We start from the raw sequence: 26,994 nt of genomic DNA on the forward strand, positions 1-26,994 counted from the left end.
CTTGCACTCTCAGACTTGCATTCTCAGACACTTGCGCTTCCGCTAGCGACGTCACTTGCAGTCTTTTATTTTTTTATTTTGTTCTATTTATTGATTACTTTTTGTTTTAATCTCTCAACATTTTACAACAGTAGCCAGGTGGTGAAGACAAGAAAAAAGAAACTAAATTACGAAGTCACTTGCAATCGCCACTTGCACTCTCCGATACCTGCGACGTCACTTGCAATCGACACAAATGGTGCGTGTTGCCAATGGAGACAAGACGCTGTGGTGGTGATTAAACGATTAAAACTAATTTTATACTATAACGTACAGGGTCCTGCAAGAAAAAGACAAGACCCGCAAATCCGTGGCTACAGAACAGCAGAATATGAACGCAATGCACAAAGTCTCTCGTTAAGCGTTTTCCTCCTGTAGAAAAACATAACATGATTTGACACATGATTTGTGTCGATTGCAAGTGACGTCGCAGGTATCGGAGAGTGCCAGTGGCGATTGCAAGTGACTTCGTAATTTAGTTTCTTTTGTCTTGTCTTCACCACCTGGCTACTGTTGTAAAATGTTGAGAGATACAAACAAAAAGAATAAATAAATAGAACAAAATAAAAAAAAACAAAGACTGCAAGTGACGTCGCTAGCGGAAGTGCAAGTGTCTGAGAGTGCAAGTTTGAGAATGCAAGTGCAAGTCTGCAGCCAGACCCTTTTGGATCATGTGACACTGACGACTGGAGTAATGATGCTGAAAATTCCACTTTTCCTTCACATTAATAAATTACATTGTAAAGTATATTTCAATATAAAACAGTTATTTTTAATTGTAATTATATTTCTGTATTTTACATTATTTTTGGTCAAATAAATGCAGTTGTATTAAACATCTTTTTTCTTTTTATTAAACGACTCTTCTTTCAAAATAAAAAACACATAACATTTCTTACTGACCATAAACCTTTGAATGGTAGTGTATCCAAGAATTAACAACATGAAATGGCATTTGCAACCCATATTACTTCCAATTTTCACCATCCTATCAACTGCAAAACGAAGTCCTTCCCTACTTTTGTTTTTCTCATTGAATATGGGAGCATTTCAATACTAAAGTCTTTTTTTTTTGTATTCTTGGGTTAACATGATCCAATAGGTTATGTCAGCCAAAAAAGTTGTTTCAGAGACAGAGCAAAATATTTCTTTGATAAAAACCACAAAAGCAAATATTTTTTTGTTCATTTATAATAATGCACCCTGTTGAATAAGTACAATAAGACCAGGAAAATGCATCAAGAAAGTTAAATAAAAAAAAACATCAATTTTGATTTCATGCTGACTTTAAGTCTTTCGAGCAGAAAGAGCAACCTTTGAGCAATAAAAGTCTCCTCTGGGGTGGACTTCATGCCATTTGTCTATACGAAAGGACCTATTTCGCCTGGAGGTGAGGGATCCCAATTTCAGACGGTGTCAGAAGGATCACACTTTAGCTGTGCTTAATGATCTGACATAGCAGAGAACAGGCAGTCTGGGATGTATGCACACGGGACAGAGAAATAATTTCAAGTGTCAAACGAAGTCTGTAAGGAAGGAAGACAGAATGTAAAGAGACACTAGCTTTGCCCCAAGCCAACCCTAAATGACTAGGTGATTTAATATAAATTATTCAGCTCTTAATTACTTTTCACATGGCTCTTACAAACAGCCACACACATACATTACATTAATAATTCAGTTTTTGAGAAGATCCACAACCCAGCTCCCATTATCAAACAGAAATAACATGGCCAGGCTTAATAAACACCAACACAACAGCTGGAGGACAAAGGCCACATCGATTGGATGTCACCGCTGGCACTGTAATAATCTCAATAAGATTAAACGGGTCAAGAACTGAGTATGATTCATAAACCAGGGTCATATTTCACCACCAAATCAAAGAAAGAAAGAAAGATATTTTGTGTATCAAGAAATTCTATGATATTTTGTAAAGAAAAGCATACCCCCATTGTCATTATTGTAATACAAAAAAGTCATTCTTATTATTGCAATTTTCAAAAATAATTACATCCTGGTCTTTTGCACTTCCACAAAAACACTAATAAATGTAAGTATTTTACTGTAATACAGTTAAAAATGACAAAAATGGTTGCAAAGAGGCAGAACATTTCTAGTAAATTTCCAGAAACTTTCCAAAAGTTTCCCAAATTTTCTGAAAGTTTCCAAAAACCCTTGGAAATTTTCCCAAAATTCTGGAAGGTTTCTGAAATTTTCCACCCTTTTGCAACACTAATCAAATCATCATGGACAATAATGATACGATACAGTAATGAATTAGCAGGGCAAATACGATAGATAGACAGACAGACAGACAGACAGACAGACATTACTTTTTATATATATATATATAACTTTTGATTTCACATTATATATGTATGTAGACATATAAACTTATTTACACATTTTTCCTTTTGGAGAAGGAGCCTTGTTTTTAATTTAGAGTGAAATAAATAAATGTAGATACATCTACATATCAGCTCATAAATCAGTCTGTTACTTTTTCTTGCAACATAATACTCCTTCTACGAAAATAATGTGTTTTTTTTACTTTAAACCGCATAAACACATTTCATTACACCAAATACACAAAATAATGTTCTTTTTAGCAGCATCATATGACCCCTTTAACAGGTAAATATGGACAGAACTGTGAAAATCGGAACAGCCCCCACTACAGATTGAGGAAATGCAAGTCAATTAGGCGGTAAACATTTCACTATCTACTTAGCTGGACCGAGCAGACAAATATGCACAGTCTAGAGAAGATAAACAACCAAAAAAAAAAAAGACTTCATCCCACAGATGGAAGAAATGCCTTTTAATTAGGTGGTAAACATTTCACTAGCTGGGAAAAGTTGGACTGTGGGCGCAAGCTGCAAACAGTAACATATGATGGGATGTCTGGTCTCTGTAATGCATCCGAAATAATTTGAAGTCATGGGATTTATAGGATGTACAGAAGGTGGAGAGGACTCTTTCTGAGCCCAGCGTGCGACACGACCCTGCAGCTCAGTACGGCCACTTATGAGAGCAACCTGCTGAGCACCAACATGCCCCAGGATGAGTGTGGCCGGCTGGAGGCTGGTTATCTTAGATACAGTGCTGATCAAGGGGAGGAGAGGGCTGTTTAATAATGCATGTCGAAGCAGACAGGATCAAACGCAGGGCTGAGACCAGACTTGTCTCAGACAAACCAGGCCACCGGATCGATCAACTTACACCCCAGCACTAGGGCTGTGCAAAAAATCGAATGCGATTTTCATGCGCATCTCGTCAGTAAAGCCGCTTCTGGTGATTAGTAGTAAATCTCCAGCATGTGCTTTCAGATGGAGCGGCATTTACTAAACAGAGCCGTAGTTCACTGACAAGCTACACAATATCGCATTCAAAATCGGCAATGAATCGCCTGCGTGATTTTGTGTAGCTTGTCAGTGATCTACGCTACTACGCCCAGCCCTACTTTAAAGGGGTCATATGATGTTGCTAAAAAGAACATAGATAGATAGATAGACAGACAGACAGACAGACAGACAGACATTACTTTTTATATATATATATATAACTTTTGATTTCACATTATATATGTATGTAGACATATAAACTTATTTACACATTTTTCCTTTTGGAGAAGGAGCCTTGTTTTTAATTTAGAGTGAAATAATGATATGTAGATACATCTACATATCAGCTCATAAATCAGTCTGTTACTTTTTCTTGCAACATAATACTCCTTCTACTAGTAACAGGGTGGAATTAAACTTCAAACAAATTGTTTAAAATTAGCTGAACACTGAATGATTCTATGAGACAAAATTCTCTGATCTAGCTATCCATCTCCCTCTCACAAACCTCTCCTATTGCACGTGGATAGCAATGATCTAGCTATTCTCAAACAAACGCCTCACATCTATTATTAATAGGAATATGAAGGGGGGTGAATTATTCACTATGATTTTTCTGTAGATAACAATTAGGTGAAAAATTACAACTTCCGCTGCATGACAAAATGCATATTTACTGGAGTGCCATGCCTAGAAGCAATAATTTCCGCAGTAATTCTGCTTGGTCTCAGTATGATATTCAACATTGTCTCCTCTGAGATCCGTTAACAGGAAAATATGGACAGAACTATGAAAATCGGAACAGCCCCCACTACAGATTGAGGAAATGTAAGTCAATTAGGCGGTAAACATTTCACTATCTACTCAGCTGGACCGAACAGACAAATATGTACAGTCTAGAGAAGATAATTAAACAATTAAAAAAACTTCATCCCACAGATGGAAGAAATGCTTTTTAATTAGGCAGTAAACATTTCAGTAGCTGGGAAAAGCAAACAGTAACATATGATGGGATGTCTGGTCTCAGTAATGCATCCGAAATCATTTGAAGTCATGGGACCCTTCCTGAGCCCAGCGTGCGACAGGACCCTGCAGCTTAGTACGGCCACTTAAGAGTGCGACCTGCTGAGCGCCAACATGCCCCAGGATGAGTGTGGCCGGCTGGAGGCTGGTTATCTCAGATACGGTGCTGATCAAGGGGAGGAGAGGGCTGTTTAATAATGCATGTCGAAGCAGACAGGATCAAACGCAGGGCTGAGACCAGACTTGTCTCAGACAAACCAGGCCACCGGATCGATCAACTTACACCCCAGCACTAGGGCTGTGCAAAAAATCGAATGCGATTTTCATGCGCATCTCGTCAGTAAAGCCGCTTCTGGTGATTAGTAGTAAATCTCCAGCATGTGCTTTCAGATGGAGCGGCATTTACTAAACAGAGCCGTAGTTCACTGACAAGCTACACAATATCGCATTCAAAATCGGCAATGAATCGCCTGCGTGATTTTGTGTAGCTTGTCAGTGATCTACGGCTCTGTTTAGTAAATGCCGCTCCATCTGAAAGCACATGCTGGAGATTTACTACTAATCACCAGAAGCGGCTTTACTGACGAGATGCGCATGAAAATCGCATTCGATTTTTTTGCCCAGCCCTACCCAGCACACACACATACAAATACAGTCACAGCTGAAGATGAGCGAGATGATGGTTGTAACCTGGCTAAAAGACTTACGTGCGTTTCCACTGGCACGGAGCGAGCGTTTTCAATTCATTCCTATGGAAGTTGAGCTTAAACGCTTGCACGGTGCATTATGGGATTGAAAGCGGCGAAAATTGCTTAATAAAAATAATATAATTTAAAACACTGTATTAAATTTAATTTAGAAGAATTTAAAAATAAACAAATAACCACAACAACAATAAATGATAATAATAATAATGCATTCTACTTTGTGTTGGATTAAGGACACTGTATTACTTTTAATTTACAATAATTTAAAATTATGTAATAATCATAAATCAGTTAAAATTATCCAAAATAAAAAATAATACAATGTCTTATTGCATATTTACTGGAGTGCCATGCCTAGAAGCAATAATTTCCACAGTAATTCTGCTTGGTCTCAGTGTGATATTCAACATTGTCTCCTCTGAGATCCCTTAAAGGGGTCATATGATGCAATTTCATTTTTTCCTTTCTCTTTGGAGTGTTGCTTGCACGGTGCATTATGGGATTGAAAGCGGCGAAAATTGCTTAATAAAAATAATATAATTTAAAACACTGTATTAAATTTAATTTAGAAGAATTTAAAAATAAACAAATAACCACAACAACAATAAATGATAATAATAATAATGCATTCTACTTTGTGTTGGATTAAGGACACTGTATTACTTTTAATTTACAATAATTTAAAATTATGTAATAATCATAAATCAGTTAAAATTATCCAAAATAAAAAATAATACAATGTCTTATTATTATTATTATAAAGACAATGTATTCATTTAACTAAGAATCATCTAGGAAATGTATTATTGTTGTTGTTCTTCTTGTTATTTGAAATGTTACATCTTTATTTTCAGGTTTAAACTGGACATTGAATGTGGTCTCAGACTTTTGGACCCCTGTATTTTTATGCTTGTGTGTTTGCGTGTGCCATCTACACATCCATGGGTTCTTACTCTAATCAACACACTCACAAATGTCAAAATGACAAGTACCCTACTAGATGTCACAAAGCAAGGCCAGACACAACACATAAGTGCAAAACAGGATGGTTTTATTGACTTGGTAAGTGGATGACTGGAATAGGTGAGTTAAAGGCAGGTGAATGTCAACACAGTGAATGGTTCCAGGGTGCTTATCTGAGTTCTGATGGAGAGGATCGTAAGCCGGTTACGTTGGAGATCGTGGAGCCGTTTCCACGGAGTCGTTGGAGGATCGTGGGAGGAACAGCAGGTAATTCGTTCTAGGAGATTTTGGGCAGAGGGAGTCCAGAGTAGTTCGTAGGAGTGAACGGTAGACCGGACAGTGAGTGGCTGTGCTGTGTGTGTATTTGTAGTGTGGCTTGATTGGTGACAGCAGGTGCGGGTGATCAGAACTCAGGTGACTGTGATCGGGTAATTATCCTGGATGGTGACTGGAGTGACTGTGATGACTCCCTGACACTAGAAGAGTACCCTACTGATCAAGGGACAATAATTTACAATAATAATAATTTAAAAATGAATAAAAAAATATGATAATGTTGTGTAGTCATCTATAATACCTTCTATAAACACAGCCAGGTTTACTCGTTGAAACATTTATTCATGATGAAATAATTACTTTATAATTGTATTGGAGTCTTACACACATGCTATACAGTTCATTTGAGTGATGACAGCTATTATGGGAGTGGCTTGATGGGGCACAGGAGATGCAGATAACTTGATCTTGACCCTTAAGAAACTTTAATTAACGCTGTCGCATAACAAATCTGCTTCAAAGATAAAATTAAATGAACTGCTAATTACAACATTGAAATAAAAATGTAAAGCCTGTACAGATACTAGAAATCATGAATATAAATAATTGGGAATCATGTCAAAAAAATTAAAATAAAATAAAAACAGTGCACATTTCATTTAGCTATTATAACATTTATGTAGTTTTGTTCGCTTGGCTGTTTCCAGAAATGTGTCAAGTTTTTCGCCAGGTGTTTTTTTAAATTATATGATGTCATTACATTGCTGTCTTGCCGCCAGCCAATCGCTTCAAATCCGCAAATTTGTTTGAAGAACCAAATTAGCCAGAGATCAATTATCACGATTACAAGATCTGGAATCTTTCAAATCATCTCAGATGTATTAAGCGAGGTACGAAGAACGGACCCCAGGAAAAGGTCAAGCTGCCTACTGGTAAACCATCACAAACCTAACAACACACACACGCCACATGTGAGAGGTTGCGGCTTATTTGCGTGCTGCATAGCTAGCTCTAGTGGCTGTTGACCTGCAAATATTAAAAACACACCATAATGAGGAAAAAGCCTACAGACCACATGTGACACACAAACATCAGGTTCTCAAGCTTGAAACCAAGCCACGCTGCGTTTCATCTGCATTATCAAAGCAGATCACAGAGGTTGGAGCTGAGAAGGCTGAGGGCTTGAGTCTATGTTTTCAGAATGGTGCAGTGGTTGAGAAAAACAGAGAGACAGGTGCTAAAGCAGTTCTTTATTTAGTCAGCTGACGACAGCTCTAGGGGAAGATATGCCTGCGATTAAAATGTTCATCAATCACTAGAAAAAAAAAAAAAACAGGAAAAAAGGGGGAAAAAATAGATTTGCATTTCCTTAAGGAAATAGCAGTGGCTGTGAAGCAGAGAAAGAATGGTGTAAAAATTTTAGCCAAGATTAGATTTTAAGCTTTAGTTCTGTTAATGAAAAGCCGAATCAGAGCTCAGAATCTTGTCAGCTGTGCAGGAGAATCAGCACACAGCCTGACACCATCTTTGTAGTGTAAAGGCAAGTAGAAGGTTAAATAGATGCATAAAAGCCACATTATGATTCGGTATGCAAATGGATGCAAAAGACTAATCACAATTCAGTATGCAAAATATAATGAAGTCATCACTGTCAGATTTCCAATAACAAACATTTTACAGTCAATGGGAGATTTTCAGAAAGTAATCATAAATGTCTATGTAACATTAAATAATAATTATTATTAAAAAAAAATAACACACTTGAGGCTCAAATTAAATTAGGAAAGCAGGAAATAGTGTCAAGTTGTTCAAGGTTAATTGCAAAAAAAAATCAGAGTAGAAAAAAAAATTAACAGCAACAAGATTTCTTAGATGACTCAAAACCCTCCTTCAATGTAAGCCTATGGAATATGTATTACTGTTATTTATCTAATAAAACTAATTGTTAAATGAAATAAAACTAAAATAAAATAAAACAAATATTATATAAAATACTAAATTAAATAAAAACCTAAATTAAACTAAACTAAATAAAAATTAGAAATACGTTTTTTTTTTAACTAATATAAGTTTAAGTTGAAGCACTAAAATGACAAACTGGCAATAAAAAAAAGAAAAAAGAAATATAGTATACTAAATAGTATTTTTTAAGCACATAAATGTAATAAATGACATTTAAATTAAAAGTGAAAAATAAAAAGCTAATTCAAAATATTAATAAAAGTATAATCCAAATAATACTAATATAACACTGTTCAGGTATTTCTTTTTTGCTTACTTGATAGTCCACTAGGTAAAAACCTGAATGCTAATGAAGTCTAAATGAAGTCTGAAAATAGCGTTTTTAAAGCACATAAATTAATAAAATCTTATTAAAACTGAAAAATAAAAAGCTAATTCAAAATATTAATAAAAATATATTACAAGTAATACTAAATTAAAACTCTCCTATCAGGATTTTTTATTTTTTTGCTTTATTTGATAGTCCACTACCTGAATGCTAATCAAACCTGAATGCTAATGAAAAACAAGAGCATACATCTGATTTGAGACGGCATTCATTTCCGAAGAACGAACAACAGAATGAGTTACATGCCAAAGTTTAATACTCACACTAGCACCACAAAAAGAAGTAAAAATATAAATAAAAGCAATCAATACTGTTTGCACAAACAGCCTTCATAAACAACTTAAGTACAGTAGCAAAACATCTCATTAGCGTCTTAGTAAACGACCTGCTTGTGGCATTTCCAAGAAAAGGAATCAATATCCAGTCTTGCAAAACCTCAAATGAAACCATCACTCCATCGGCCCGCTCTAATCTTCCTGTCCGTATACACAAGACAATAGTGTGACAAATTGTGAGGTAAAAAAGATTAAATCTATTCTAGTGAAACATTTAAGTCAATGTTAAGTGTTCTGGGGAGGCCGAGAGATGTGGGGATGAAAAACATGCGCACGAGTGTCTTATTGAGACAGATGTGAGTGAAAGAGCGAGGAAATTCCCAAAGGCCTGTCTGTCTGTCACTAAAAGACGAGAGAACACCTGAGTAATGGGCTGAGAAGGACCAGTCCAAACATCCCTCTCCCTCTCCTGCCTCTCTGCAAAGACAACAACATTATTCACACAAACTAATACAATCATTGCCCGACAGCCTTGACCACTACTGAGACTTCCTCTGCATGCTAATGGAGCCACGGGTAGACAAACACAGCAGCCATGCCAAACCCCCTCCAGGTCTGCAGACGGGCATCAGTGAAGCGGGGAAAGCCCGACACATCTGCAGCGGGCGCAGACACCCAGAATCTTTCAAAGGCTAAAAAACAATTATAACCCGCTGGCATCCGTCCATCCATCTTTCCAAAGGATATGCCAGCTGGCGTGTGCGCGGACACACATTCTCACTGATGCATAGATCAGATGCAGGTCAGTAAGAGCACACAAGAGGGTAGATGCAATTTTATTTAGCTGTCTATGGGGCATCTGTTCAACTCCAAACAAGCAACTCAACAAGCTTTCTAAATGTACACCTGCGACCACTGGCTCTTGATTACATCATGGTTTACAAATTACAGACAAACTATCTAACGGTTTGAACATGTAAAAAAATATATATATATATATGAATCAAGCATCAAAACAATAAAAGTTTAATACAGCTTTAATTTTTTTCAAACATTAGAATGTGTCCAGGTTAATTTGATCTTTTTCTGAGCATAAAATAATGACTTTCATACATTTTCACCATGATTTACAGAAGACAACCACAAAAATGTCATTCAGTAACTTATGCCTTGTCAGGCATATTTAGAACACATTTTAATTATTTAAAATTAGTGCTGTCAAATCGATTAAACGCTATTAATCGCATCAAAAATAAAAGTTTGTGTATGTACATATTCATAGTACACACACACACATATATTGTGTGTACTATGTATATATTATAAATACACAGGCATACCTGTATATATTTAAGAAATATTTGTAAAATATAAAATAATAACATTTAAAAATAAAAGTATGTTTCATTGTACACACACACATATATTGTGTGTTCTATGTATATATTATAAATACACAGGCATACCTGTATATATTTAAGAAATATTTGTAAAATATAAAATAATAACATTTAAAAATAAAAGTATGTTTCATTGTACACACACACATATATTGTGTGTTCTATGTATATATTATAAATACACAGGCATACCTGTATATATTTAAGAAATATATGTAAAATATTAAATATAATAACATTTAAAAATAAAAGCATGTTTCATTGTACACACACACACATATATTGTGTGTTCTATGTATATATTATAAATACACAGGCATACCTGTATATATTTAAGAAATATATGTAAAATATAAAATATAATAACATTTAAAAATAAAAGCATGTTTCATTGTACACACACACACATATATTGTGTGTTCTATGTATATATTATAAATACACAGGCATACCTGTATATATTTAAGAAATATATGTAAAATATAAAATATAATAACATTTAAAAATAAAAGCATGTTTCATTTGTAAATATGTATGTTATGATGAATTTACATGTGTACTTTATATCTTTGGATATTTATGCAACTAAAATCAAACAAAGCAGGATGGTCTTACCTCTAGAGCTGCGGCTCGCTTCTTCAAAAAATTTTCTATATTCCTTGCCGCTGTTTCCACAAGCTGTGCCGCATTATTTGTTTTCACAGTGAAATAATTCTGATTATCCATAAAGATCTGCCATAACAGAGAGAAAAAGACACTCATTAGGGACTCTGGTAATGAGGTAACGAGATGATGGTTTACCGGTAATGATTGTTTTGATAATTAAGCAGGCTTTTATTGAGGCTTAACTCTCGCTTATGATTTGTTGGGGTGAATACACATTAAAATACACATACATCAATATGTACAGGGGTGTGTGTGCGTGGTAAAGTGTGAAGGCCTTTGGACCTCTGACCTGTCTTAGATTATTCCCAGCGCTGGCTATGTCTGCTAGAGAAACCAGCTCCTGCTGCAGTTGATCTACCCATTCTTTTATCCTGCAAACACAAACACTGCTATTAAATACACAGTTGCAATCTAAATATATACCTAGAGGGGTCAGAAAATGTGATGGAAAACAATTCAAGTCTTTATGAAGTAACTAAGCCACAGTCATGAAGACAGCTACATATGTGAGTCATATCGAAAGCAATTTGCAGTATGGAAGAGTTACAGCAAATGTGATCTCATGACAGGTGCTTTTAATATGCACGATTTAAAAATAGCACGAAGCAGCTACAAACGACTAAATAGTCAGTTAGCACACTGCAAGCAAGAACTCAAGATGAATAACCTGGTGAATGCACAAAAAAACCCTGTCCTTCAGAGCAAATGCAAAACGCTTCAAGCACAAACCTCAGAAATGGCTTTAGTGATTGTTTGTTGTGTTTTGTAAATGGTGTGCTTTTATTTTGTAGTTTGTGTGACCCTACCTGATTGTCTGAACTAAACAATTGGCTCATTTAAAGAAAAAAAGAAAAAGTGACGTGACGTGGCGTGGCCAAGTATGGTGACCCATACTCGGAATTAGTGCTCTGCATTTATCCCATCCAAAGTGCACACACACAGCAGTGAACACACACACACACACACCGTGTGAACACACACCCGGAGCAGTGGGCAGCCCTAAGATGAATAACCTGGTGAACGCACAAAAAAACCCTGTCCTTCAGAGCAAACGCAAAACGCTTCAAGCACAATCATGTGTACCTCATAAATGGCTTTAGTGATTGTTTGTTGTGTTTTGTAAATGCTGTGCTTTTATTTTGTAGTTTGTGTGACCGTACCTGATTGTCTGAACTAAACAAATGGCTCATTTAAAGAAAAAAAGAAAAAGTGACGTGACATGTGGCCAAGTATGGTGACCCATACTCGGAATTAGTGCTCTGCATTTATCCCATCCAAAGTGCACACACACAGCAGTGAACACACACACACACACACACACACACCGTGAACACACACCCGGAGCAGTGGGCAGCCATTTTTGCTGCGGCGCCCGGGGAGCAGTTGGGGGTTCAAGTGCCTTGCTCAAGGGCACCTCAGTCGTGGTATTGAAGTTGGGAGAAAGCGCTGTACATTCACTCCCCCCACCTACAATCCCTGCCGGTACGAGACTCGAACCCACAACCTTTGGGTTACGAGTTCGCCTCTCTAACCATTAGGCCACGACTTCCCACGAAGTCGTTCTTATTTGATCAAGATGACACAAAAATCGATCAAGCAAGTCAAATCCTCAATAAACCTAGGCATATCAAACTTAGCAGACGAAGGGTTGTACAAACACAAATAAGTTACCTACCTGGAAACAATCAGCGAACGTATGCAAAATAAGAACATTTCGCACGAACTTCAAAATAAAAGCACAAATGTACAAAATGAAATGCATCTGCAGAATAACACAAAACTGGCGATCCCTCAAAGTGTTACTCTTCCATATTTTTAAGTATTTATATTTTGAGAAAGCAAAATCTTTCATCTTTAACCTACAATTCCTACAACTTGTAAATCTTATAAACTGCACATGGTTGCAGACCTGTTCTACAAGACAAAAATTCAGAGAAGTGGTTCCAATGACTGCTCCGCGTGGTTATATAACATCCCATTGATATTAATAATTAATCCTACTGTACAACCACACTTTGATGGAAACTCTCTTTCTTCATGATATTCCTTGATGTTACACTGCAAGATGAAAAGAGGAGTGAATTCATGGACATCAGGACGAAGTCACATGTCTTTCATGGCCTCTGTGATCACAGATCTTAAATTACCCAAACCACGATGAGAAATTCAGGAGGTGTTTGCGAAGTGTGAAGTCCATCGGAAAACTAGAGGTATCATCTCTTGAAGAACTGTATTTCTGACAAACTGTGATCCTAAACACTCATTTGTTTTTATACAATATACATTTGATATTTTAGCAAAATATAAAATGTTCAAAAGTTGAGCACTATTTATTTGTTTGTTGTTTATTTTTTATTTATTTATTTTTGAGGAAACGTGTCCTTGCTAAATAAAACTTTTAATTTCCTTAAAAAAATTAAATTAAATAAAAAAATAATCAAATAATGAATATAATTTACAAATAATGTATCACTGTTTCCACAAAAATATTGCATCACAGCTATTTTCAACATTGATTACGATGAAAAATGTTTCTTGAGAACCAAATCAGCATATTAGAATTACTTCTGAAGGATAAAGACGAGTAATGGATACTGAAAATTCTGTTTAAAAATATTAAAATAGAAAACGGTTTAACTTGTAATAATATTTCACAGCATACTGTTTTTACTGTATTTTAATAAAACAACTGCAGTCTTAGTAAGCCTTTTTCAAAAACATTATGTAGTATATATGAAATCATTCCTAATCTTTAATTATTAAACATTCTCACTCACTCATGCTGCACAGAAATATTCGGTAAAGCATTCTGCCCTCTCATGTATTATTTTTGTGAGAGAACAAAAGTCTGCTGTCTACATAAAAGAAGCTGAGTAGCAAATGTTCAGTGGCTTTGTGATACCAGAGAAAAAGGCCAGGGTCTTACTCTCTTTCCCAGAAGAACAAAAACACACATATCCACAGCAGTCATCCAAGTTTAAGTCGTGAACCCAGACTGTCAATACTAGTATAATAGAACCCTCCAGTGCTCTCTGTATTGCGGTCAGAACCGAATTTGAAAAAGGAAGTGAAAAAAATAGATGGGCTGCAAAGAATTCTGAATTTAATATAGGCTCCTCCATTCTTCTCCTCTAGCGCTCATTCTATTCTTCTGTCATAGGCTTTTTTCCTCAGGGGCTGGAAACACAGAAGCACAGATGTAGGTTGCAATGAGACAATCTGTTGGCTGAAGTGCTTTCTAACGAGCAGAGGTGGACAGATATGGTTATACTAGCACTTTTTTGCACCAAGTCTGCTAAGTCAAAATATCCTGTTTGCAACTATGCCTCCAGCAATGTAAAGTCCCACACATTCTTTAAAACCTTTACCCTGTAAATAAGCCATTACCAATCAGACCTCCTTCACTCACAGGGCTTTGGCTGGCTCACAGGATGTTGCACACTACCTAGTAAACTTACAACCACACACGCTGCCAGGTTTTATGGTGGAAGAAAAGCCAAGTTTCTCACAACCACCATGACTCATGTACTGATGCAACAAAGTCTAAATGTCTGCAGATGTACGAAACACTCAAAGAAATAGTTGAATCAAAAATAAATTAATAAAAAATGCTGAAAATGTAGATGTGTTTGCTTCTTCATCTGAACAGATTTGGAGAAACTGTAACATTATATCACTTGCTCAACAATGAATCATCTGTAGTGAATGGGTGCCGGCAGAATGAGAGTCAAACAGCTGACAAAAACATCACAATAATCCATAAGTAATTCCCACAAGTCCAATCCATCAATTAACGTCTTGTGAAGTGAAAAGCTGTGTGTTTGTAAGAAATAAATTCATCATTAAGGCGTTTTAACAAATATGAGTCAAAATATGAGTCCATAATGAATCAATCATTCAAAATAACGCTTCCTCCATGAAAGTCCATCCCACATCGAAATAGAGCAACATATTTGTTTAGAACCATTTTAGATTGTTTTCACTTGTAAATGTGCTTGATCTGTGCATATTTGTCTCCTGATTCAGACAAGACGACTTTTATCACTTTTATCAGCTGTTTGGACTCTCATTCTGACGGCACCCATTCACCACAGAGTGTAATGCTACATTTCTCCAATTCTGTTCCAATGAAGAAACAGAACTCACCTACATCTGGGATGGCCTGAGGGAGAGTACATTTTCCGCAATTTTTCATTTTTGGGTGAACTATTCCTTTAAGTTGAAGCTTGATCTACAGTATAATGAAAGTACTTCATTTTAATCACAGTTAAGATATACTACAATACTTGCAGGTTTCTTACTATGCATAAAATTGGTTGATTATAATGAGGTTTAATGCATTTCACTCTTTAAAGGTGTAGCCATGATGTTGCAATTATTCATAAGAACATACAATGGTGCATTTTGAGGCATAATTAATGCAATAAGAAAACTTTTATAATGTATAATACATACAGGCCTCAAGTGAAGTGTTACCTAACTATTCATGTATCTTTTACATCCAACAGCATTATCTTGAATTAAAAGATACGTCTATCTAGTACAGTAGGTAAGATAAAATGTTAGTCAAAGGAAACATCCACAGTTCTTTAGATGAATTCTGCTAAAAAGGTAATTTGTCAGTGATCATAATAAGTTTATTCCAGCGAATGTGTGCTGTCATTCACTTCCATTTCCAAGGTCCATTCAGAGATTTCCCTGTGCTCCTCAATGTTTAGTCAAAGGAAACATCCACAGTTCTTTAGATGAATTCTGCAAAAAAGGTAATTTGTTAGTGATCATAATAAGTTTATTCCAGCGAATGTGTGCTGTCATTCACTTCCATTTCCAAGGTCCATTCAGAGATTTCCCTGTGCTCCTCTATAATAAGCTATTTAATCCCTTTACAGGCTGAGGATTAGCGCTCATCTGACAGGGGAACAGAACTGTGACTCTAAGCTTTTTTTCTTTTTAAAGAACTTATGGCTAAGCTTACACTAAACAGTTGCTGCTGGGAACATTGCAAGGTTCTAGACCAGGGAACCATGCAACTATTTATTAAGGGGGCACCATTGCAGTCAGACTTGGGTCAGTTAGGACAGATAAAACAAAGCTCTAATGCAACTAAACTTGCACGATTTGATGAATCCTGTTATTATTTCTTTCTTAAAAACATGTTGCGGATAGCTTAAACATTCCTGTAGTTTAAAATGTTGAGCAAGGCACTAGCAACACCAAAGTCAAGTGTTTCATTCTCAGGGAATTAACTAATTAAATGTATACCTTAAATGCAACACAAGTCTGTCAAACACTAAAGGTTTGGGGTAAGAAAGACGTTTTGAAAGAAGCCTCTTATGCTAACCAAGGCTGTATCAAAAATTCAGTAATACAGTAAAATTGTGAAATATTATGACAATTTAAAATAACTGTTTTCTATTTCATATATTTTAAAATGTAATTTATTCCTGTGATGACAAAGCTGAATTTTCAACAGGCATTACTCAAGTCTTCAGTGTCACATGATCCTTCAGAAATCGTTCTAATATGCTGATTTTGGTCTGCTTGTTAGCAGAGCTTCTATTATAAAATAATAATAATAAAACAAACTTTGCACAGCTAATGAAATGAGACCGAGTAAACAATAGAATTTTCCTTTTTGGCTGAACTACTCTTTTAAGTGTGCTCCTAAACATACCGCTTATTACAGCATAACATTGATCTTGTCCTCTCCACAGGTGAGTGGCGTCTCTGTGTCAGTAAGTGGATGAGTGTGGGACTGAGGGACAGGTGTCTCAGGCTGTCAAGAGGACACAGTCACAGTGATCACCTGCGTCATCTCTCTGTGGGAATCCTCCCTCAGTTCCCTCTCGAAAAAGCCTGTTTCTGCACTAATACTACCAATTGAAAGAAACCAGAGGAGCAGTGTGGCTTATGTCGCTCCAAATTGAGTGGATTAGTTATTGAGTACACTCACTTCCTTTATAAGTGTATCTGAGGCACAGATGGGAGGGAAAGCCGAAAGTGTTTTATTTATTTGTTTTTTGCTGTTTTTGTCTTGATGCACCTTTTCTTTCTCTCCCACAGTAATGGTTTCAACAACCGTTGTACATCCAAGAACAGAAATAAAACTAATTGTGGGAAGCAAAAATGAGCTACAGTATATGCAAAAACTTGACACACATACACATAGTATTACTTTACAGTATCTCTCACAACTAAAGGAGATGGTTAAATATGTTAACTTAAAGCTGCAGTCCGTAGCTTTTGCCTCTTTGTCGCCATCTCTGTTTGAAAACCTGGAATTGCAGCAGTGTGCGGAATTATCTAGCTTGCGTGGGTTGTGCGGCGGCTCGGCTCCAGCGCGGATGAATCTAATGTTCTGAAGAGTATGTGTGGCAGTCAGTCACCGCACCGGTGTGGATATTTACTGTACTTCGCAATCACAGATTCTCGCCTACGTCTTGGAATATGACCCAAATAAGAATTTTCACTGGATATTGTCATCTGAACAAGTAAGTAACAAGTCTGCCACGTTTGTTCTGACCAACTGAGGAAAAAAGCATTACAATAAATCGTGCTACCAATGGTGATTTAATCTAAATTAGCTCATATCACATCAAACCGTGCAAATTATTATTATTGTTATACTTTATTCTCAAATTGTTATAGTGTGTATAGTGTGTATAAGCGAGTATATTTCAATTTCTGTACTACAGTCTAAACTCTAATCGTCATACTCTTCAAATTTCATATTAAGAAATTATTTTAACCCAAAAAGCAAATTATGCTCCCTTCGAACTGGTTGTCTTTAAAATACAAATCTTGTGTAATCCCAGGCTATCTGTAATCAGAAGCACATTTAAAACTGGAATATAATTTAATTTCATTCACATGTGTTTCATAAACAAATAATCCTTTCTGGATTACAATCCGCCATCAAAATGATAAATTTAAATTATTCCAGCTGCTGTGAGAAAAGGCTACAAACGATCCTCCACCTGCAGCATCCTCACACGTGATAGCCTACTAGCCAGGACAACTTCTTTATGTTTACAGACGTGACGTAATGACGCAGTGCTACGCTCAAATTTCCCGCGAAAACCTACCCGTACCATTCAAATTAGAAAACATTATTATAAGCTAACCGTTGTGAATCGGGCTAAAGTAAAGCGATAGTTTTGAACACTGGCTGATTATGTACTTGCTCAAATATTGATTTCGGATCATTTTTAACCAAAAAAAGTTACGGACTGCAGCTTTAAAGGAGAAATAAGTTATCTTAAAGGGACAGTTCACCCAAAAATGTGAAAAAGTTACTTAACCTTAGGTCATCCAAGATGTAGTTCATCGGAACAGATTTTGAGATATTTGGCATTATATCACTTGTTTACCAATGGATTTTCTCCAGCGAATGAGTGCCGTCAGAATTAGAGTCCAAACAGCTGATAAAACATCACAATAAAACAACAACCAATCCACATGACTCCAGTCCATCAATTAACGTCTTGTGAAGTGAGAAGCCATGTGTTTGTAGTAAACAAATCCATTATTAGAATGTTTTAACTGTTGTCCTCTCACATCAAAATTCACTGACATTTTTTAGAACTGTTTTTGCTTGTTTTTCTGCACATATTTTTCTCCTGATTCAGACAAGACGACTTTTCACTGGCAAAAGCAATATTATGGATAGAGTACTCACATTTTAGCCAGAAACAATCATTGCTATTCACTTCACAATATGATAATTGATTGACTGGAGTATGTGGATTACTAGTGATGTTTTCATCAGCTGTTTGGACTCTCATTCCGACGGCACCTATTCACTGCAGAATATCCAATGGTGAGCAAGTATGTAATGCTAACTTCTCGAAATCTGTTCCATTGAAGAAACATTCTCATCTATATATGGCCTGATGGTGAGTAAATTTTCAGCAAATTTTCAATTTGTGGTGATCCATTCCTTGAAGCTTTCCCCCTTACTTTTAATTTACACTGTACTATTCTGCTGTAACCTTTTCAAGAAAACCTTTTCAACAACTGAAAATAACACAAAGGCATATCATTCTTTTTCATTATTTTAAAGCAATGCATTATTGACGTAGATTCTCAGACATCTACCTGAAGAGCCCATTTAACAAAAGCACTTGTTATGCGGAACAATTATTTCCTGGCTTTTACGGCCATTACAAATATATTGATCTACGTCAGTTCAGGCCAGCCAAGAGGTTTCTTTTTCCTGAATGCATGTTCTAGTGCAGAACAAACAGGTGGTCAAATCAAAAGGTCCAGCTTCTTACATAATCTTTGTAAATCGTTATCTTAATGCATTGCATTAATGCTCTTCACACCATGCAATAAAACACAATGTGAGACCACAGTCACGATGTAAAAAATACACCAATTCTGTCTATTACTGCATTCAGAAATGACAGTTTATAGATTTATGAAAGCACGTAAAAATCTGTGGCATGTTAAGATTGTATAACAGTGAGGAAACTGACAAATCTCTTGTTCTGCTGTCACAACCAGCTGGTGAAACAATCACTTTTTAAGCAGCAGTGCAGACAATAAGGGCAATTCATCTCAGATGCATCTGTCCTGAAACATGCTAACAACAGGAATACCTCAATGTACTGAGCTGGGGAACAGCAATGGGCCTTCCGTATAAATTCACAATCGTGCACATCCACAATAGTTTAAACTTACTTTTTGCATAAGATTGAACTTGTCTGCTATACAGACTCATTTAAATATCAGGTTAACAAAAGACTTGCCAGCTCAAAACAGAAAACTGCTCAACCATCTGTCAGGTCACATCTGTCTCTCACAAACACAATCATTTGTTTGCCATACATGGTCACAATGCACTTCTGTTGAATATTGTTATGCAATACATTAACTAAAGCAATACTGAACTTTTATTCAAGTAACATTGGAGCAAATAATTTGGACATCTTTAGCAAGGTAAAATAATGAGTCTATGTTCAGTTAAATATCTCATGCTGAATGATATTTGTAAAGTGAAAAATCTTAAATCATGGGAAAAGATTACATAAGGTGAAAGTGAAATGGAAACCACAGGAGGTAAAAGCTTTAACCTGGCTTAACCTTAAGATTAGTGTCAGTATAAAGTTAAACACATACACACAATATGTTTGCGAGATTAACAGACCTTAATTTGTCAATTCACCAATAATCTAAAAGAGAGTGTTTAGCTCGGGAAAAGATTACATAAGATGAAAGTGAAATGGAAACCACAGGAGGTAAAAGCTTTAACCTGGCTTAACCTTAAGATTAGTGTCAGTATAAAGTTAAACACATACACACAATATGTTTGCGAGATTAACAGACCTTAATTTGTCAATTCACCAATAATCTAAAAGAGAGTGTTTAGCTGAAGAACCATTGTGAACAGATCGCTGAGTCAGATTTTAAGAACTGGAGCAATGAATGAATCATGCTTTTGAGCCAGTTCTTTTCAATTGGTTAAACCAGCTAACAAATTGTACTGATTCTTTTACGAATCATAGTTCAACTCTGACTCACTGATTCAGTCCCACAGGCTCTCAAGATCACTGGAGGAGAAGATCATAATCAGAAGACTTCAGAAGGCTTGGGATTTCGCTCACAAGTCATACAGAACACTTTTAAGGTGCTTTTTGTTCCTTTGTTTGGATCTTAACAGTTGTGCATATCAGCAGTCTTGCATGGAAAAGACTTACATGAAAAACCTTGAAGAGTGCATAACTTCATGCCTTGATAAACAAATCAATAATGGGAAATAATGTCTCCTCCCCCCAATCATTCAATATAATTCATAATATCGATTGTGTATTTGTCTGCTGTATTATTAAACAACGTTACCTCTTAACAACATTGAACAGAATTTATATATTGTCTATAAGTTTACATGTACGTTTCAGCGTTTGGGCGTTATTGACCATTATTGGGGCATATAGATGCACTCTAAAAATGCTGGGTTGTTTTAACCCAATTTTGGGTCAAATATGGACTAACCCAACTGTTGGGTTAAATTTTGGTTACATTTTTTAATTAACTTTTTAACCCAAAAGTTGGGTTAGTCCATATCTGACCCAAAATTGGGTTGAAACAACCCAGCATTTTTTAGTGTGTGTACACAATTATTGTTTATAATGAAACAAAAAATCTAAATAAAGTATACAGATTACATACGATGCGTTAAATTCATGTTAAACTGCACACAAGTAAATAAATAGTTTGTGTATTATGCATCCAGCACGATATACACACTCACAAAAACTTACAATTACACTTACGCACGTTCAAACTGAATGAAAGAAAAAAAATGCGTTTTAATCAACAGTTGAAACACTGTGACGCTCTTCTGCACACACAACAACATCAAAGTACTTACATGAGCGGACTGGGGAACTGCGATGGGCACGAGATATGAACAGATGCGAAGAGGAACATCATCAGCACGGAGATTCTGAACGGATTCATGGCCAGATCTGTTGATCTCGAGCGCACCATCAGCTGTCAATCCACACCAGTTACTTTTCTCCAAAGATATAACGCGTCGTTCTCCTGTCCTGCTGGATAATCTTATTATAAGCTTTAACCTGGCTTAACCTTAAGATTAGTGTCAGTATAAAGTTAAACACATACACACAATATGTTTGCGAGATTAACAGACCTTAATTTGTCAATTCACCAATAATCTAAAAGAGAGTGTTTAGCTGAAGAACCATTGTGAACAGATCGCTGAGTCAGATTTTAAGAACTGGAGCAATGAATGAATCATGCTTTTGAGCCAGTTCTTTTCAATTGGTTAAACCAGCTAACAAATTGTACTGATTCTTTTACGAATCATAGTTCAACTCTGACTCACTGATTCAGTCCCACAGGCTCTCAAGATCACTGGAGGAGAAGATCATAATCAGAAGACTTCAGAAGGCTTGGGATTTCGCTCACAAGTCATACAGAACACTTTTAAGGTGCTTTTTGTTCCTTTGTTTGGATCTTAACAGTTGTGCTTATCAGCAGTCTTGCATGGAAAAGACTTACATGAAAAACCTTGAAGAGTGCATAACTTCATGCCTTGATAAACAAATCAATAATGGGAAATAATGTCTCCTCCCCCCAATCATTCAATATAATTCATAATATCGATTGTGTATTTGTCTGCTGTATTATTAAACAACGTTACCTCTTAACAACATTGAACAAAATGTATATATTGTCTATAAGTTTACATGTACGTTTCAGCGTTTGGACGTTATTGACCATTATTGGGACATATAGATGTAGACAATTATTGTTTATAATGAAACAAACATCTAAATCAAGTATACAGATTACATACGATGCGTTAAATTCGTGTTAAACTGCACACAAGTAAATAAATAGTTTGTGTATTATGCATCCAGCACGATATACACACTCACAAAAACTTACAATTACACTTACGCACGTTCACACTGAATGAAAGAAAAAAAAATGCGTTTTAATCAACAGTTGAAACACTGTGACTGTGTGTACACAATTATTGTTTATAATGAAACAAAAAATCTAAATAAAGTATACAGATTACATACGATGCGTTAAATTCATGTTAAACTGCACACAAGTAAATAAATAGTTTGTGTATTATGCATCCAGCACGATATACACACTCACAAAAACTTACAATTACACTTACGCACGTTCAAACTGAATGAAAGAAAAAAAATGCGTTTTAATCAACAGTTGAAACACTGTGACGCTCTTCTGCACACACAACAACATCAAAGTACTTACATGAGCGGACTGGGGAACTGCGATGGGCACGAGATATGAACAGATGCGAAGAGGAACATCATCAGCGCGGAGATTCTGAACGGATTCATGGCCAGATCTGTTGATCTCGAGCGCACCATCAGCTGTCAATCCACACCAGTTACTTTTCTCCAAAGATATAACGCGTCGTTCTCCTGTCCTGCTGGATAATCTTATTATCTCCCGTCATCAGGTTAGAGACAGACTGGATCGGATTGGTGATGAGTGTCCTGTTGGATAGCTCTATACGCGCCGCTTCATGTTACAAAAGCGCGTGTGTGGCTCTTCTGTGTGATCCTGCGCGCGCTCTGATCAAACTACTGACCCCGTATAGATTGGGAGGGAGAGATCAATAGCCCCGAATCAGCGTCATTCTGCCCCCACCCCTCTCTCTTGCCCTCTTATTGCAATAGCCTGCTATCTTTCATCGGATCTTCATGCAATGCAACCCTCTCCAGTCCCTCTCTCTCTCTCCTCCTCCTCCTTCTCTTATGCTTCCTCAACACATACTAAGTAACACCCTCCTGAAATCAATTAAGAATGCGTACAAAAGTGCCGTGATACCCACTGAAAGCCAACTAAGAAGATTTGGCATTTACATTTTTACTTGAGTACAGTAAGTTTTTGGCACATAAAGAAATAAACTGCAATGATTTGTTAAAAATACTTGTTTTATTGATATTTTATATAATACTTATGGTTACACAACGTATATAAATACTTAATTTTATATTATTAACGCCATCTGCATGCAATACTACTACTACTGATAATAATTTTGTTTAATCTATTATTTGATAGAATATTTATTTTAATATAAATTACATAAATATGTATAAAATATGTACTACTATTACTACAAATACCTAATATATTTATAAGTATAAATTATTATATTATTATTATTTAATAATAGTATTATTATTATTATATTATTCAACAACACCAAAATAACAACATCATCAACAACAACAACAATCATATATTAAATAAAAACAATGCTATCTTCATTCTACATGAAACATATTTTATTTATACATATTTTTATATAAATGATAAACATTTTATATTATATTATTATTTAATTATATTATTATTCAATAATAATAATAAAAAAATATTATTATATTTATAATTAAATAATAATAATTATATTAAATAAAAACAATGTCTTCATACTACATGAAAAATATTTTATTTACATATTTTGTTATGTATATAAATGATAAACATTTTATATAATAATAATAATAAAAATCATCATCATTATTATGAAAATTAAAATGCCATCTACATTCTACATGCAAACATATTTCTTATATGTATATTATTATATGTATATAAATTACACATTATATTTTAATAACAACATTTATTATTTTTATTTTTATTATTATTATTATAAAAATAACTCAACACCAAACTACATGTAAAGACAGTGAGTCTTAAATACACTGCATTGTTATGCTTTTGTTTGAATCTGATCAATATCAAAGGCTCTCTCTTGCTTGTTTTTCACAAATATTCGTTCATTATTCATTTAGGGCATCAGTGAATGATGCATAACATTCATAAACACATACGTTTATATATCATGCATGCACCGCATCCTATTTATTTAATATATAAAAAATAGGATGCTCTGCATGCAAGATAAGGCAATGCTATAAATCACAGCCGAGTCATATAGCTATAATGCTCGTTTAAATGAGATACTCTTTTTTTTCCTTCCCAATGAAATAAAGTTAATAAGCCAGCGAGCAGGGATGGGAGGCAGTTCGGGGCAGTAAGCGGCGAGTTACCCAGGGATTTCGGCTTTCATCCATTGCCTAGCAACCGCGCTCTCCGCGGCAACGACGAGTGTCAAAGCGAGGCGCGTGCAACAGGGCGCGAGACTGCGAGAGAGCGCAAGCTCTACAATAGGAGAGGCCTTGTGCTTTTGTTCCCTGGTCTGTATGCAGGTCCATTAGCACCCATCCATCCCATCGAACCGCGGATCCAATAGGGCCTAGAGGAGGTTTTGTACTGATGCACCACTGCAGAGAAGAGATACAGAGTGACCCTGTGGTAGCTTCAAGTAGAAAGAGTAGCCAACTACATAACAAACAAGGATAAAAGCTCTGGGCCTGCACTCGGCTAAATGAAAAGACGTCGTCCCATCATCAAAAACACACTTTCTCATTAAAACTCCCAATAGGTCTTAAATAGACAGCACTGTTGTGACCTCTTTCCTCTTATGCACGGCCCAGCCGATGATTAAAGGATGCTGGGAAGCGGAGTGCATGTGCACTTTGCTTGCTACCAGTTTAATGTGTTCACCCAACTCTTTTCAGACAGCTCTGTGTTTATGTGGTCGGGCCTGCACACAAGAGGCTCTGGCGGTGAAGTGTATTAGACATCGATGTGCATTAAAAGCATTTCCGAGGACCTTCCAGGTGCATTTGTGGATGAAACTCTTTATGTGCCGGCAGAGTGTTGGGTGTGTTTGTGAGCGCGCCTGTGGCTTGACCGTGGGCCGTTCAGTAAAAGCTAATGACCGAGCTTGTTAAATGTTGACAGGAGATTCTCTAGCTGTTTGTCTAGACCAGGGGTTTTCAAACTAGGGGGTGCAAGGCAGTGCTAGACACTGTTATTTTATATCATCAAGATACTTTTAGAGTTTTTATTAATATTTTGAATTAGTTTTTATTTTTATATGTTCCGTTTTCATTTGAATGTGAAAGTTTTAGTTATTTAGTTGTCTTTTTGTGATTTTTAGGATTTTTGTTCTTTTTCTTTTTTTTTTATAGGTCATAGTATTTATTTATTTTCATTCATTCATTCATTCATTCAATCCAGTTTTATTTTTGGAACATCACTTAAACTAAATGAAAATAGAAAAAGATGTTTTGGCAACTATAACCAAAATAAAACAAGTTTTGTTTAATAAATAATTTTATTATTATTTTATTATTTTATTATTTTATAACGTTGAAGTAACAACATTTTTCATGGTTTTAATTTTAGTTTTAATTTCAGTTAACTATAATAACCCTGGTTCTAGGTCAGTGGTTTTTTTTTATAGGTCATAGTATTTATTTATTTTCATTCATTCATTCATTCATTCATTCATTCATTCAATCCAGTTTTATTTTTGGAACATCACTTAAACTAAATGAAAATAGAAAAAGGTGTTTTGGCAACTATAACCAAAATAAAACAAGTTTTGTTTAATAATTAATTTTATTATTATTTTATTATTTTATAACGTTGAAGTAACAACATTTTTCATGGTTTTAATTTTAGTTTTAATTTCAGTTAACTATAATAACCCTGGTTCTAGGTCAGTGGTGAAGTTTAAGCATAACTAAATAAATAAATAAGATTTTAAAATAAATTTGATTAAATACACAATAATAATAATAACAATAATATTTGTTTAAAAAACAAATGCAATTTACAAAATAAAAATACAGTTAAATAAAACTGATTTAAATAAAAAAAAGTTTTGTTATGTTTGATTGCATCATATAATAATTGCTGTTAATAGTCATATAATAATTGCTGTTAATCATCTGTTTGACTATGTCTTTAATTGATTTTTCCGTACATTTCTGCCATATGTACATAAACTGACAGTCACCACTGATAAGCTACTACTACATATTGTAGAAACTTAATTTTCTGTAAAGTTGCTTTGCAACGATTTGTATTGTAAAAAGCGCTATACAAATAATACAAATAATAAAAAAAATTAATAATTGAATAAAAAATAAAACTGGATTTGAATAATACATCTAACAGTTCTAACAGTAGTAAAATATTTTAGAAACGTAATTTTCTGTAAAGTTGCTTTGCAACGATTTGTATTGTAAAAAGCGCTATACAAATAACCTTGAATTTAAAAAAAATTAATAATTGAATAAAAAATAAAACTGGATTTGAATAATACATCTAACAGTACAGTACACTGTAAAATATTTTAGAAACGTAATTTTCTGTAAAGTTGCTTTGCAACGATTTGTATTGTAAAAAGCGCTATACAAATAACCTTGAATTAAAAAAAATTGAATAATTGAATAAAAAATAAAACTGGATTTGAATAATACATCTAACAGTACAGTACACTGTAAAATATTTTAGAAACGTAATTTTCTGTAAAGTTGCTTTGCAACGATTTGTATTGTAAAA

At 35.2% G+C, this 26,994-nt stretch overlaps 1 protein-coding gene across 1 annotated transcript in view; it reads right to left on the reverse strand.

Annotated features, from left to right (window-relative positions):
- The window catches only part of LOC107723934 (voltage-dependent calcium channel subunit alpha-2/delta-1-like), a 142,540-nt gene extending 119,226 nt beyond the window's left edge, over positions 1-23,314 (reverse strand). Inside the window, exons 1-3 of the mRNA XM_016532664.1 lie at positions 22,807-23,314; positions 11,336-11,417; positions 10,996-11,112 (exon numbers count right to left, since the gene is read on the reverse strand). Of these exons, the coding sequence (XP_016388150.1) occupies positions 10,996-11,112; positions 11,336-11,417; positions 22,807-22,925 (318 nt within the window). The 5' untranslated portion in view covers positions 22,926-23,314. The remainder of the gene's footprint in view (positions 1-10,995; positions 11,113-11,335; positions 11,418-22,806) is intronic.
- Positions 23,315-26,994: the final 3,680 nt, after the last annotated feature.

The sequence above is a fragment of the Sinocyclocheilus rhinocerous genome, unplaced genomic scaffold (genome assembly GCF_001515625.1).
Source record: "Sinocyclocheilus rhinocerous isolate Xijiao unplaced genomic scaffold, SAMN03320098_v1.1 scaffold2049, whole genome shotgun sequence".
In the NCBI taxonomy this organism is placed as follows: domain Eukaryota; kingdom Metazoa; phylum Chordata; class Actinopteri; order Cypriniformes; family Cyprinidae; genus Sinocyclocheilus; species Sinocyclocheilus rhinocerous.